The 16,725-nt window shown below is 41.7% G+C and overlaps 1 protein-coding gene across 5 annotated transcripts in view; it reads right to left on the reverse strand.

Moving 5' to 3' along the window:
* Positions 1-16,725, reverse strand: part of CACNB2 (calcium voltage-gated channel auxiliary subunit beta 2) — a 249,161-nt gene that overhangs the window by 103,901 nt on the left and 128,535 nt on the right. The window contains exon 1 of one of the 5 annotated variants that reach the window (XM_063150299.1): positions 7,437-7,687. The exons of the other annotated variants lie outside the window; for them this stretch is intronic. Coding sequence (XP_063006369.1) covers positions 7,437-7,469 — 33 coding nt within the window. The 5' untranslated portion in view covers positions 7,470-7,687. Of the gene's footprint in view, positions 1-7,436; positions 7,688-16,725 lie in introns of those variants that run through there. 5 annotated transcript variants of the gene reach the window in all.

Below are 16,725 nucleotides of genomic sequence, written 5' to 3' on the forward strand. Positions count from 1 at the left end.
AGGTCAAGAGAGCAACAAGCTGCCCAGGCTGGCAGCCACCGCCTCGCACACCATTGATGGGAGAGGAGCTGTGCTGCCCAGGATAGGGAGGCTAAAACAGGCAGCCAGGCGAGCAGGCACCATGGCACACAGTGCCAGCATGCCTTCTTGACTTCAGCTTTCCATATGTGCTGCAGGGAAGGCACGATTTCCATTCTGCACATAAAACATCTTCTGCTAACCCTTCTGCCGCCCCTTCTGCTACCTCACATCCATCCACAGGCTAAACAACGTACACATCAAAATGCATGGCACAAATACCAAGTGGAAAACAAACTTTAAAGCAAGGCTATTATTAGAGGCAGAACACCGGGTTCCTGCAGGACCTGAATTTATTTTGCACCATATTCATGCACAGCATATGCATGTCCCATTTCCTTAACCAAAGACATTCCAGCCACCTTCCTCTAAATAGCTCAACTTTTGTATGCAGGGCTCCACCCCAAGCATTATAAATTGATTACTTAAACCATATGCCATTAGTATCTTTTACCCAGAGGACACCTCTAGCTACATAGGTCTCCTGACATTTAATTAAATAAGAACTATGAATACATGTGGCATAAGAGGGAGGAAGTTGTAAATAATTTCCAAAAGCCTGGACACACTCACACAGTGTACAGAGGAATCCAAGAATTAAGTATGTAGCTACATAAATCAGGGAAGCCCAACTAACTAGCTTGTTAACTCTGTACTGTCCTGCCTAGATTACTCCTTCTATCATTAACACTTTTTTATGGCTACATTAGCTTCATACAAATTCCTCACTGAAAAATAGCCAATTATTTCTATCAGGGCCTGTAGGATAAATGATGAATATAGAATAGAAAAACTCAAGCAATCCTCATCATGAAGTTATCAGGTTATTTTTTTTCCCCAAATCCATGCTGGTTCCCATCACTGAGGTAAAGTGCCTTGTGCAGCATGAGGCTGAGCAGTGCACTGCCACAGGTCATTATCATGGCCATTTCCTTCTAATGGAAATGAACTGAAACCAAGACCAATAGATGAATTAACAGAGTTCATCAGGCCTTGGTGCTATCAATACACTCAGAAGCTAGGTCCTGTGAGAGACCTCCTTCCCTCTGCTGTCTCACAAATGGAAAAGTAGTTGAGAGATTCAGAGCTCCCTCAAATAGTTTGGTGGGACTTTTAAGCACCCTGATTTTGTTATTTTTTTTTCATGTTTGTGAGGAGAACTGCACTGGTCCTGCCAACCCAGGCCAGTTTTCACACTCTATTTCTCTTACACTCTACTCCTTAAGCTGGAGTAAACTTCTCCTTTGCTATTTCACCTGGAGCTGGTCATCGGGGTTGGTTTCTAAATGTCAGAAACCATTTGACTTTCACAGGGCTCCCTCTCACACGTGCCTCAGGCACAAACCTGCTTCTCAAACATCATGCACTCACCATGATCCTCTTCCACAGTAAGAGAAATGCTCATTCCCTTCCTTCATTGTGTTCAGGCATCGCTCAGCACTAAACCAGTGCAAAAGGATCCAGATAAATTGCAGTCATTGACTTACCTCACATTTTTTGTTGGAAATATCTATTTCTAAATGTTATTACCTGAAGGGAGAAACCTTGTCTTTAATCTCCTGAGCTCCACACTCCCTAGGACCCACTGAAAATCAGGTGTTCTGAGCTCCACACAAGGGACAGCTGATCCACTGCTCACAGACACATGTACATAACAGGGACTACAGCTCATGCCTCCACCCATGGCCCCCACAGAGCTCCCCACCTTTTAATTGACTGTTCATGTGTTGGACTGTGGGGGCAGAGGTAGGGGAATGTCACACATACTATAAGTACCTTCGATATACTCTCAAAAATATAAAAGGCTCCATCCTTAGTCACTGAAATTCAAATTAAAGACAGGAGGCAAGGAAATAGAAGCTATATGAAACAAACAGTAACATCGCTATTAAAATATCTACTTCACATAAACTACAGGACATTAGATTAAACACTGATTTTTCTCTGGGGAAAGAAGTATGGTCACTACAGTTGTGCAAATCACTAACTGGCAAGTACACTGGGTGTCTTGGGAGTAACACAGAAATGACCAATACTTTCCTCTGCATGGGTTTATTGGGATTTTCCTCTCTAGTGTTTCCCTATTCTAAACTGAAACTGTTTCAGGAGCCATTCTGCTACACCATCAGAACCACCAGCTCTCCCAGCTTTCCTTGGGGAAATCCCAAAACTCATATGCAGTGCTTAAACACAGCTGCGAGGTCTCTGAGCTAGTCATGGGGAATGATGCCATACAGAATGACCCTCATTTTTCCAATTTAGGAAAAGGAACTCTATTGCTTCTACACTTTGGCTGCTGCAGAAAACCCACAGGAAAAAGCCTTGCTAAGGGTGACTGTTTCACAAATCTACATGCAGCTCTGGATGTGAGCCCATCTATCTTCACATATAAGCACTTGTTTCTTCCACATAAGAGCACTTCTCACTAAACACACAGTTTCAGGCATGAATAACTCAATTTCTTGTGCAGCTGTACAATATTTGCAGTTGAAAATTAACCAAGTGCTATTGTCACTAGAAATAAGCCAAGTGTCTCCTAAAATTTAAAGATAAAGAATCAAAATGTCAAGGGATTTTTCAAAGGACAGACTCATGGCTCTGAAGCAAATCTCAGAGACTGAATTTAATCTGACTGCCTTTCAAGTCTGTACTTCAAGTTACAGTCACATGTTGTACAACTTATCTATCTGAACATAGCATTAGATGTTGTTGCCTTAGGTTGAACTAAGGTGAATGTGGGAAAGTCATTCCAAAATCTTATGGTTAAATTTGTACAGTGTTCTGCCATAGGTAATTTGCCAAACCATCCTTGAAATAACAAACACTTTAATTCAATTCAATTGCAATTCAAGGGAGAGGTTCCCAAAGAAGCAATTCTGATTTATTTTCATACATTTCCATGTCAATCCACAGTATGATGAAAACTACCATTGCTAAAAAGTTGCAAGTGACTTTCTCTGATCTTAAACAACATCTTTTTTTCCCTTCACTCAGTTTCTGATACAAGGTAAGTAGCAATGACTCAGAGTAAATATATCACTGTATTGTCCCTACTGATTTCTAGAACTTTAAATTTTTCTAAAATAGGTGGGGTTTTCCCTTGAAAATTAGCCTATCAGCAGAATGCCTGTACACACAGAATTGGGATCTGTCTGATTCATGAAGAACAGTCAAAGAGTAACTCTTCTCAAACCTGAATGACATTTGACTGCTCCAAGATATTCCCCTCCTTTAGAAATTTAGCAGATAGATTTTTCATACTTTTTGGAAGATAATTCTGCCTGGCAGGAGTCATGAGTATAACTGGCATTTATCAACATCATACTTATTATTCCAAAAGAAGCGCTCCATCCTTCAAGAGGACATAGGCAAACTCAACGGAAGCGAAGATTTAATTTAAATAGACAAGTTCAAAACTTTTGCCTGGAGAACACAAGTGACAAATGCTCAATTTCCAAGGCAACCAAAACATATGCTCCAGACATCACAAGCAATTCAGTGGACTTATAAAGAGGTTTCCCACTCTTTTTAAGGATATTTTCCAAAAAGAATATCTTTGGAGATCAAAAAAAGCCAAGTTTTGAGTTTCTTAGGAAAGTTAAAAATAGATCAAAAAATCTGAAAGTTACACGCAATAGAATGAATGAAATTCAATTATTTTTCTTAAATGACCAATAACCAAGAAAACTTGCTGCCTCTGAACTACTCTGCTAAAAGAACAGCTTCCCAGTGATTAGGTTTTTCTCAGAAGAAATCCTAATTAACCCTACACTTACCATCACAGTGTTGGATCATGCTCATACATCAGAGCCCAAAGTCTCTGCCAGGGGACTGCTGGTGGGAAGGAGTGACAAAACACCAAAGGTGTCCTGTGCCCAGCTGAGGACAAGTGGGTGCCACCAGCCCTGGCACACCCCAGGGAAGGCAGGAGGGATGTGGCTGGAGCTGCCAGCACCCAGAGCCCTGGCAAGGCCCACCTGAGGGAGGAGGAGCAGATGTTCTGCAGCCACGGGAAATGCTCTGCTGGGGCACAGCAGAGCCTCCCAGCCTTGCCAGCACCATCTGCAGTCCCATCATCCCTTATGTGGAACTCCAAAGTCTGTTGGGAGTAAGGTTTAGATGCTTTTGTTTTGGGAGAGTAATGCAGACTATGATCTACCAGGCATCTGTGAAAAGAAGCTCCCTCTTTCTGTTTCATTTTTGATGAACTACTCCAGTTCTGTTTAATTTATTTATTTATTCCCTTTAACCAGAGGTTTATTTCCCAAACAAATAGGAAAAGGCCTAAACAAACAAGTTACAGGCACAAATGAGACTGCTGGGCCTGCAGCTTTTTACAGTCTCCTGTATTTATGAAATTAAATTGCTTACTATAGGCAAACACATCTACTTTGTCAGGTATGTGGCAAAGAATGCCTAAAAATATTCTATATGTTTATTTCATCACTCATAAAAAGCTTAATAAGCATCTACTTAAAGTTCTAAAATGTAATGTGGAAGACACTGTGCATCCCAAGTTAGAACATTTATGGAAATACTAATGGAAATAGCAAAGGACCACTGCTACGTGGTTTATTATTAATAAATTTATTTATTTATTTTATTTCAAAAATATAGCTTTTGTCACTGTGTCATGACCCTTTGTGTTTATTTTTAATATGAAGTGGTTGTAAACCCCAACTTTTTTCTTTTGATAACTGATTCTTAAGCAATATTATCTTTGTCAGCTGGGGTTAGTGGGAGATAGTATCAGAGTTAATTATCAATGATGTCAGATCTGGACTTACAATGCACTCAGAGTGAGCTAATAATTCAAGCTTGTTTATACACAGGAATAAAAAGAAAGTAAAGTGGATGCAAAAGTTGGTAGTACCAGTCTGTGGCATTTGGCTATTCAATCCAGCTGGGTTAGAACACCACCTCAGCTACAAATGTTTCTGCAAACGTGTCTGTGTGCTCACGAGGACATGTGCGTGTGTGCAGATGAAATGCAAAAAATGATCATACACAGTCCCATTTCTCTATTACTCTATTTAAATATTGAGTTTTAAGAGATGGATTTACTGAATTCCTCTAAGAGATGCTTTAATGATGCTATGTTTCTTTTCATCAATTTTCTCCTTCCTAGGATAAAAATCAAATATTATATGCATAGCTAGAATTCCTTAAACTTATTTAAAATTGCTTTAAATTAATAGTAAACTTAAAATTAAACCCTAAAATTCTTCACTGTCACTTTTCACTCACTTTGTCCTTCAGTGACTGAAGTAATTGTGTGGGAAGATGAAACAAATGACTTTTCCACAGTACAGAGCATATGGCTTCATGAACAACAGATCTGTACAGATAGAAGTTTCACATTGATTTAGCTTTTACTGAACAATAAAAGCTAAATTCAAGCTTTATGTATACCATCAATTCCATTTTACTTATTACTGAGTAAAGCAAACATCTTGGTAAGTCTGGCTGCCAAAATAACACCACAAAAGTGCATCCTTCTTTTCCCCCAAACTGCCTTGCTCTAAAGAAAAACTAAGAAAAAACCCAAATGGTATTTTAGTCTGCACTTGGTGACACATTTTGTTTGAGGAGATCTTACTCTTCAGTTTCAGGGACCTCTAGAGACATCAAAAAGAATGAAAGAAAAAAAAAAAAAAAAAAAAAAAAAAAAACAAGAAGGCAATTAAAAAACCCTAACCCCACACCCCACACCATTCATGGTGGGCTTCTTACTTTTTCTATTGATGCTATTTCACTTTGTGTCAGTATGGTGTAGAAAAGGGACTGGAATGAGATGGCTCATGTGCCTGGGAAAGTTGTCTCAAACACTGAACTACTTTCTATGACACAGAATACTTCAGAATTTTTTAGAAGCTGAAACAGCATCAGAGAAAGAGATTGAGATCTCAATCCAAAGCCCTAACACCATTCTTCAGTTATCTATGTTATTTGCAAGACATTTTAAAATTTCAGACTTGCTTGCTGTATGAACAAGGAAGTAACTCCACAGGATACAATGAAATGAAGAGCAAAAATGAAAAAATGTGTTAAGAGTGACTTGCTACCCTTTACAGATATCTGAATGTAATCAAATAAGAAAAAAAAAAAAAAGCTTCAAAGTTTTGACACTCTCTCCTGCTTTATAATGTTTATACACACATAAACATTCTATAGCATAATCACTGCAATGCCCTGTGGCTTACTGCTTTGGAAAAACTAAGTTCTTTTAAGCTCCCTAGCTTGGTTTGTAAAAGTTTGTGTAAGTCACACATTCACAAATGAGTTCAATGTGCACACAGCTGCACTTAAATTATTTTCCTGAATGTCTTCTACATTTGTTGCATCTAAAAAACATAGCCGGCTGGAATTTAGAAAAGAAAAATAAAAGAGGAAAAAAATCCAAAATAACTAAATTAATTCCTTGAAATGTCTTGCAGAAACCAGACTGCCATAAAAGGCCCTCTTATACTTCAAAGAGCAACTTCAACAATCAAAACAAAACATTTGCAATTGCCAGTTAAATGCAAAGAATGTAGCACTTTTGAGCTTGTGCAATTTATTTTGATGTCCTATAGTCGAGTTCATACATATTTTTCGGTGTTATTCTTCCCCAAAGCTCCTCAGATTTGGACTCAGTCACAAATGTGCGTGGGTGGAAGAATCCATCCATTTTGCTTACAACGTAGCACTTGAACCACAGGCTGCAAAAACGCAAACTTTTATGTCAGCTAACAATGCCATGCAGAAGTGTGGAGCTGTTAGTGGTTTTCTTCTGGTCTTCTCTGACATCATCAACTTATTTCAAAGACTGTTCTACACACGTACTTAAGAAAAGAGTGTCAGATCTTAACGTGGGTGTGTTTGGGTTTTTGTAAGCTATCTCTTTTGATAGACACTGCAGTACATTACAATGACATGCTTTGAACTTTTGCACAAAAGAAATGGTTTGGCAACATCCCCACAAACATACTGCTAAGGCCAGTTCCGTAACTCCTTGTAGTCTATTTACATTACAAAGTATGAGACAAATTCTGAATTATTTGGAGGCATGAGTTTGCTCAACTGAGAGTCCAAATAGTCTTGTAATACTCAGTAGTTAAATACTTTCAATGCCACCACAATGCAAGAAACAAGACAAGGAAAGTAAATTCAATTTTATCTACCAAATAGTACCTCACAACTTGAAGAACTTGGAGAAAAATGCCATATTTAAAAAGCCATCGAATTGGTGAATACTAAAGTTCAAACACAGAAAAAACGATAATGACAGAAATTCAAAGCTGCCCAATAAACTTGAGATTGGAACATGATAAACAAGTACAAACTAAGGAAAAAAAAATCACTAGTTCACATCTTACCACTTCGTACTCCTCACTGCCAAAAAGGTACATAGTTACTCCTTCGCGGTCTGACACCAGTTGCCCCGAGCGCCCGGCCGCCTGCAGTCAGATCTTGCCCTGCATCCTCGGCTCCCGCGTCCCAGCCGGGCGGGCTTCCCAGGCTGCTTTCCCACGCCTGGGCTGCTCCTGAGGCACCGGGGCTCTCGGGCATGAACTCGGAGTCCGCTGCGAGGGCCGCGGGACCGGAGCGATGGAAAACTGCGAAACTCCGCGGGCGGCAGCGGCAGTGGCAGCCCCGAGCCCGTGCGGAGCCGAGCGGAGCCGAGCGGGGCGGGGCGGGCAGCGGGACGGGGCGGGCAGCCACAGCCGGGGCAGGCGGGACAGAGGGACGGGGCAGTGCGGGACAGAGGGACGGAGCAGTGCGGTGCGGAGGGCGGGACGGGACAGGATAGGATGGAACAAGACGGGATGGAATGGAACGAGACGGGGCAGTGCGGGCTGAGGGATGGGGCGGTGCGGGCAGCGCGGGGCGGCAGCGCCGCGTTCCGGCCCTGCCCCGCCTGGAGCGACGCCGCCCAAACTCTGAGCGGGGAAAGCGCGGCCGGGAGAGAGCGAGTGCGGCCCGCGGAGCCACGGAGGACGGGAGGGCCCGGGAGGAGCCGCCGGGGCCCGTGAGGGACAGGCTGCTGCGGCCGGGGGCCGGGAGAGCCCGGGAGGAGCCGCCGGGGCCCGTGAGGGACAGGCTGCTGTGGCCGGGGGCCGGGAGGGCCCGGGAGGAGCCGCCGGGGCCCGTGAGGGACAGGCTGCTGCGGCCGGGGCCCGGGAGGGCCCGGGAGGAGCCGCCGGGGCCCGTGAGGGACAGGCTGCTGCGGCCGGGTGAGCCGCGGGGAGCTCGGCTCGCACATACCCCTCGCTGCTCTGACCGTGCTGCAGAAACTCATGCAGCTATCTCACGATCTATGTCTTTCTAAAAACAAACAAACGAGCAAACAAGCAGCCCGGAATAGTTTCCCTTTTGCATGTTTCGCTCGCTTCATTGCTTCCTCGCACTGATTAGTCCCAGCCCGCTCTGTAAACACGGTGTAACTTTATCTCTGTGCCACAATGGTTACTGAAAAGTTACACCCGCTACCTCCAGCCGCGGGAAGCGGATCCGGCATGGAATACCTCACCGGGACAGAGGAATCCAAGGACCCGCCTCGCTCCTGGCCAACTTCTAGTGCAGGCAGAGCAGACAAGAAGGAGTAAAAAAAGCAAAAGAGCAGGATAAAACACAGCTGAAAGACTTCAGAGACCAATTCCCCAACTGCATTCCCAAACTAATATTAAAATGGGCCTTAAAAATAAATCCCAATAAAGATGGTGTAGGAATACAGCATAAAGTAAACCAAGTACGCAGAAATATTGCCCGCTGGGAAAGGCTGTTCCTTACAACTGAGGAAGAGGCCACCAGTCAGCATCCGGTAACACAACCCCAATCAAAACTGCTTTCAAACAGCACTATGAAACCCATCCCTGCCCAGCTCAGTCCTCTCAATTCTTCATAGTTCACACTGCTGCTAGCACTATATCCTATAACCGGAACTATACATAAGCACTAAGAAAAAAATATGGAATATGTAATTTCTTAAGGAGGAAATGTGTGGGTGTATGCTTGCCCATTTATATCTATAATCAAGTTAATATAATATAGACAGCATCTCATGACAAGATATAGCGCTGAAAACCAGTTTGTGCTACTCAATTTCCTTCTCTTCCACAGAAGAAAGAGAACAAGACCCCTTTCCTAATAAAACCAGCAAACGAAGCAGTTTAAATATATTGTAAATATCTTCCCTGTTCCTTCCCTTGCATCATCCCCTGCTTATTTTAAATACATCTCTTGACTAACTCAGTTTCTTTGCGTGAGTTAGTAGGATATTCTTCTCTCAATCTGTTTTCTCTGTCAAAACAGACCTTTGGTGCTCTGTTGACTATATGTGATGTGACTCATGAGTCTAGATTTTTTTATCTTCTTTTATGTATCCACAAGCAGAGTTAAACCCAAGAAAATGGTTGGAAAAGGGCAAATCAGAAATCAGAAGACATTAATTTTATTTCCAACCATATGTTTACAAAATAGCATTAGTTTAAATCTGTCAGCTGAACTGGTCACTTTGCATTATATCAATTGCAAATTACGCTTCAAACAAATAATATCATAATAGTTAATTCCCAGAGCGTAAATAAAACATGCATCATTCCTGCATGGAGGCTAACAGGCATCAGACACCTCTATTGGAATGTAATCACCACTTGTCCAAGTTGGTTGCTCCTATTGATGCTGAATGAGTGTGGTCACACACACTTATTAGCTTTAATGTAATTGCCCAAGTTTTCCCACAGTGTTTTTAGTGTGAAACCACACCTGTCAAAACTGGCAAAGCCAGTGTCATCACACATTACTTTGCTTGTCTGATACAGCTCTTCTAAGCAACTGAAATTTGGGTGCTGTGGCTTGATTGCTCTCTTTTAGATATGGCTCTCACAACTAATTTGGAGAAAAAGAAAATCAGCAGGAATGTTACAAGTACTCCTAACATCAAAAAAAGTAAAACATATTGCTCTGTATGTATTAAAAATTATGATAATTTTTAAAAATAATTTCATCAGCTCCTGTACTTTGGCAGTGAATATGAAATCAGGGAGGACTGCAGTTTGCATACACTCAACAGAGACTTAGGGCATTATTCAGGCTGTCACCATAAGTGACTTTCATGTCACAAGTAATTCTCACTACAGACAGCACAAGCAGCCAGAGTTTGGCAGCTTGGACAGTAAATAAGCTGAATTGCTCATTGCTCTCTTGAACTGAAACATCATGACAGGTACCGAAGTCTGTCTCAGGGCTCCATAAAGCAAATTTGCATATAGCTTTTATGGTTCAAGAATTAAAAGTCTGCAAAAATGCTACCCCTGTTGAGGGTGTTTAAACTTAGCAAAGCACTTCTGGATGACCTGTGCTCCTCTCCCAGCTAAGTGACAGCACAGGGGTTTTGCTGCACATGGTTCCCCCAGTAGCTGACTGAGGCAAGGGACTCAGGGTGGGCAGCATCTCACCAGGGCTGACCCTTGCAGGCAGAATGCCATGATCCAGAAAGAGCAAGCAGAGAAGTGGAGGAGATGGAGGAGTATGAGGGAAGCATGGAGAGGGAGAGTTTTGAAAAAGGAATCTGTGAACCATGGGGCTGAAGAGGTGGTGGGATGGGAAAAGCAGAAAACCAGAGTGCAGAACAAGGATGGATGGCAGCAGCGTGACCCACAGGGAAGAGAGCACAGAAGCTAGGCTAGAAGACAGTACTAAGGTCCTGCAAGAAAAATGTTCATGGTAGGCAGGGAGCACAACAGGATTTGAAAAGGCCTTCACAGAGACAGCTTGCTATCTGAGCAGCCTAAAGCTAGGAAGTAAGCAGGAAGGAGTGGAATGGTGTGGAGCAGGGCAGAGAGGCTGAGATGCATTGCCTGGGCAGAACTGGCTGATCAAGCAAATACAGGCCATTGGAAAACCTGTAAGTTGGAGACCAGCAAGAGACAAAGTTCTACTCTATTTTGAAATAGAATGGAACTGGGATGAAGGCAGAAAGTGTCAAAAGCACAGAAATACATCTAAAAAATGGTAGGTGGAAATAAAGCTAAGGGTGGAATTGCTCCTCTCCCCAACTGGCACTTTCCAGCAGGACATGTTCTTGCAGATGTGTGACAGAGAGCTACACCAACATAACTTGATGAAGACTGGACCTTAAAAACCAGCATTCAAACTAAAGAAAAATAAAATACTGTGACTGCTAGAGTCAAGACCACAGTCTGAAATGATGAAGTAAATCACAAGGATAAAGCAAATCCCTTATTCAATGTATACAAGCACTTTTAAAGTAGCTCTTGCTCACCTGTAGAAGCTGACACAGCAATAGCAATATTAATCATGTGTTAACAGAGGTAAACTGGTACAAACACAGGTGTGTTGTCGCTGTCTCGGCTGTTTTAATGACCTGGAAAGGCTCGGGGATGGCCTTGGGCAGCCCGCGCTCCAAAGGACGAGAAGAGTCTTCAGGTTTTTTCTCGGTCTTCAGTGTTTATTAGTTTTTTATCTACAAGATTTTTCTCTCGGCCCGACAGAGGTCTGCACAGCAAGCCAGCCATGAGCACACCGAGAGCCCCCGGGGCGGTCACTTATCTTTATACCCAAAACTACATATAAGATATTTACCTATTTTCCCCAATACCTTTCACCCTTATCGACCAGTGCACTTTTAGTAAGGACCAATCCCAAAGTGCCAACATCACCACAGAAGATGGAGGCTAAGAAGAAGAAGAAGAAGAAGGACAGGACATGCCCCAATTCCTCCGTCTTACTTCTCTAGACCCCCCTGTACAGAAATCCTAAACCCTGTGTTTCACACTCTAATTAACTTATCCCTTCACCATTTACCCCAGTGAAATCCTCCCATCCTCATACAGGTGTCGTCTCCCGTGCAGGATCAAAGTCCAGCCACCAGACACTTCTGGCAACATTCCAGGACCTCCGAGCCCCCCAAGGGTGGTCTCGGTCACTCTGCACATCAGTCCTGAGGTGCTGAGATCCCACAGTGTGTCAATATGTGTGGAGTTTTTTTTCCCTGACTGCTTCCCTAAGTTTTGCTCCTTTCATAAAATTCTATTAAGGTGTACAGTGTCTGGTAGAAGGGGAATAAAGACAGAGCCAGACTGTACTTAGTGACTCTTAATGAAAAGGCAAAAAGAAATGAGTATTGATTGAAATATAGGAAAATACATTTGGACACAGAGAATTTTTTTATTATTATTTTTTAATTTTACTGAGGGGGTCAGAGAGCACTGGCACAGATTGCCCAGGAAGGTTCTGGAGTCTCAATCCTTAGAGATAGTCAAAAGCCATCTGAACAAGGTCTTGGGTTACCAGCTTTAGGTGGCCTTGCTCTGAGCAGGTAACTGGAATAGCTTCAGAGGTTCCTTTTTACCTCAAGCACTCTGTGAAATTAAAAATTATCTGTTTCACATTGATATTTTAGGGATTCCATCTCTCCATTTTAATTTTCAGGGATTACGCATAATGACTTTTCAGATTGTCAAAGAGAATAGCATTTAACTCTGGTATTTAAACCCTGACCCATGTTTTTTAAGCATAGCTATGAACTGTCTACACTATAAATAGCTTTGTATATCATAGTACTTCAACACAGTGCCTTTGGGAAAACAAACAGAAAAAAAAGCTGACATGGTTGTCAAGGTTAATAGACTAAACAGACCTTTCTTGATAAACAAGAATCTTTCAGCTTGTATCCAACAGTAACAACATTTTTTTTTTGCAACTCTATGGAAAGCAATTGACTCTCTCTTACCTAATTCAGATTTAAATTCAAATCCCAGTGAAGAATGTCAATTGCTTGTAACACCTTTACACAGCTAGCAGCAAGAATTGTTAAGGAAACTTTTGGCCAAAAAACTCTGAATAAGCTGTTCCTTCTCACATATGGCATGAAAGAGCAAGAGCCATTGCACTTTCATTACCCTGCATCCAAACTATCCCATTCTGCCCCATCCCACACCAGCACTGAATAATTTCTTAACAAGGTTATTTATATGTGAAAATAATGATTAGCAACTAGGTTTTTTTTTTTTTTTTTCTATGAATTTTAGCTCTCCCATTGATTTTCTCCCATAGGGGTCATTCTAACTGTGGGCAACACACTTCCAGCAGCATAAACTCAAATTTTCAGGAGTATTACTGCCCTGAAAGAGCTACAGCATGGATCTGAAGGCAGGCTGCCTTGTTCCTCTGGACATCAGCACATTTAGAAGAATGAGTCTTTTCCAGCTCTTTCATTGCCACTGTAACTCTCTGTGTGATGGTAACTGCAGGGTCTCAGCAGTTAAGAACAGCCAAAACAGGACTCCACATTGTAAGAAACATTCACATGTTTTATGAAAATGATAGTACTGCCTCAGCAAGGAAGATTGAGAGCATGCTAACCCAGAAGAGTTAAAAGCTTGCTCATAGCACCACATTGCTCAGACAGTTTCATGACACGTTGAGTAATTCAGTTGGAGTTTCCCAGACTTGTGCTTAAACATCCCTATTTTTGTGCTGGGGGTAGGCAAGGAGGGGGTTGGCAGGGCCAGGACACAATTTAGACCACTTCCTTCTCTTGAATGATACCTTCCTTTCTTTTAAAAGCATCCCTCAAAAGAAATAGCATAGTTTGGGGCAAGTTAGAAGGGTTTGCGTTTTTTTGTTTGTTTCATTTTCATATCAGCTGAAGTGATGGGCAGCATCCCTGAACATGGTGCAGATTCCAAATTATCAAGGTACACTGCATTAACTTCCAGAAGACTTGGTATTTCTTTCCTGAATGTATCCATTTTACATCCAACCACAAAATAAAAAATCTATCTCCTTCCATAAAATTCCATGCATCACGTAGGATGGTTGTAATTCTCCCTTACAGATGGTGTACATCTGAAAGAGGGTTGTTAAGTAAAATTTTATTCTGTGAGATATAGTTTAGGTATATAATAAACCAGTGTCAACTAATTCAAGATGCAATAATGAAAACACTTCCTTAAGATTAATGTCACATCTGAAATCTCAAAACCAAGCTTCAAATGAATGAATAATAAAATCTGAAAGTATGCCCATGGAAGTACAGGAATGCTATATAAATTTTATTTTTAAACATTAAAACTGCTTATCATTTGCAGATTGTTATTGGCTATTATGGTTACCATTCTCTAACACAATCCAATCTGCCTGCACTTTTCTATTTTGGGATACAGCAGTGATAACATGAACAGCAGACCTAACTTCTCAACTTGCAAACATACATACATTAGGGGCACATGCTATCTCCTGCTGCATGGAAAGATAACGTGAGTATGTTCTCACAGTGCCACAGAAATAACAAACTCCTGATCTCCCTGCAGTCAGATGTTAAAATTTCTAATCCAACCTGCAACGAGTGTCAGGAACTCAGCATGTTTGAAAACACTTGTATTACAGATACATAATAAAAAGACCTGTTGTATTATCAATCCTCTGCATCACTGAGATATTGGAGAGGTGCTATAAATGCTATAAAGTTGCAAAATCTGCCTATAGGTGATTGTTCCCATGCGTGGGCAAGATTTTTATTTTTATTTTTTACATGTGATGTAGAGTCATGTGGAACATTGTCTTCTTAAAGCCTTGTTGCAGTGAAACACAGAGAACAGGGAGATACAGAAAGAACAATTCAACATATTGAAGAATTCAACATGTTATTGCTGGTCTAGGATGGTCACAGAAGTCACCTACAGCTGAATGTGCAGCCAAACACTTCCGAAACAGCAGTAAATTCGGTTTAAGGAATTTGCTTAAGGAGTTGGAAGAAAAAATTAATTCAACAATGATATTTTAAAAAGATAATACCTCAGTATTAAATAGGAAATAATGTTTGCTTTCCTATATGTATTAATTGCAAAAAGAGAGATTAATATACTTTTGGGCACAAGAATTTCAGTAAAAGAAACAACCTTCACAGAGAACACTTATATCCTGAAGTAGAATATATAAAACTTACACAATGCTGTAGCAACAGCTTGCTATTTTTCCTTAGAAAATACATCTTTCCACTGAAAGGTTGGTACTTTATAGTGTTACCCATACATTAATGCAGCATTAAATAAGCAAGGGTTTTTAATCTCAGTGAAAAGCTTTCACCTCTCGCACTCAGCACTCGTCTGCCGCTGGGGGCACTGAAATGTTTCAAGCGCCAAGGGCAGCTCCATCATGGCCAGATGCTGATTGTCCAGAGCTGGAGACTGAGGAATACCTTTGGCTCGTAGCTGTGCAGAGCAGCTTGCCCAGACTAGTTGGAATGTTACCCTCTGGCCACACCCCCATCCTGAAAACTGTGGTCCACTTACACAGTTGTCCTCTGGGACAACTGCTGTGCAGTTCCATACTCAGGACATTAACTTAGTGACTGATAGTTCATGGAGGAGATGTGTGAGCCCCTGTGCCTTTAAAATGGTTTTGGCTTTTAAAATGTCCAGCCATATCTCAAAATCACATTTACACAACTGCTTGTAAAACTTGTGCTATCGATATTGATACCTCCAACTTCTGTTCCCATTTCAGAAAATAAAATGCATCTAACCAGGAGAACCACAACAGCAGGCCACGGGAGTAATTTTGGCTCACTCTGCCTTTGTTTATGCATTTTTAGCACAAGCCATCACCCCACAATTCAATTTAAATTATCGACTATCACCAAATGTTGTGGTTTCTTTGGCCTCATTGCTTCTTCAAATCTTAGTTCTCATTTCTAATTTTTCACTGCTTTTGAAACCTCTAATATTTTTGATGTTTTGCACTCTTAAAATCTGGATTAATTACATTTAATTTTTGATGGACTATCTTGTGCAATTTAATAAACTCCACTGAAATAAGTTCTGGTGAAATGTAAAAGCTGGAAGACTTGTCTCTGCAGAAAGGACTATTCATCTCTTGGGACCCACTTGAGAGCTCAAAATAGGAATTAAGTGGAATTTAGGCAGCATATGTGCTGCTGTAATGGCTCTCTCACCTATGAGGCTGGGTGTCACCCTGGCACAACAGAAGTGTGTTTCAGTTTGATGAGCTGGGAGGCAGATGTGTAACCCTGGCCAGGAACTCGCAGCGCTGCAGGGAAAACGCGGCCGGAGGAACCAGCGTGTCAGCCCAGCAGGGACAGCAGGTTGCAGTGCAAGGGATTAAATAAGTGCAGTAAGTTGCTGCTCACAGAGCATTAGCGCAATGTGTTACAACAACATGATCAGAACTGCCCTGATGAGATGCATCATGAAGGTAAGGTACTTTCAGTCAATCTTCCTTGTCCACTCAAATTAACAGGATCTTGTTAGCAGAGAGTAAGAAGGTGAATACTTGGCAGAGAGTAAGAAGGTGCAAAGGTCTTTCCATTTCTACATTGAAATGACATTTTTTTTTCTCAGTTAGAATCCAGATATAACTATAAGATGTAAAAATGTGATTTTTCAATTGCACTTTTCTGTATTGCACATTTTCTTCTCCTCCCTCTTGCCACAATTCCTGATCAGTGTTCATAAAAAGAATGCTCTGAACAGCCTGGTTCCCCCATGCTGACAGCACTGAAGGCTTTGCAGCTGAGCAAAGAGCAAATCTCAGACTGCATTTCTGTGGGGCTGTCCTTCTCTGTCTGACACTGCAGGACTCTCATTCTCCAAGAAAGGCATTCAGCCATTTTCTACACCC

Source organism: Melospiza melodia, chromosome 1, assembly GCF_035770615.1.
Source record: "Melospiza melodia melodia isolate bMelMel2 chromosome 1, bMelMel2.pri, whole genome shotgun sequence".
NCBI classification, from domain to species: Eukaryota; Metazoa; Chordata; class Aves; order Passeriformes; family Passerellidae; genus Melospiza; species Melospiza melodia.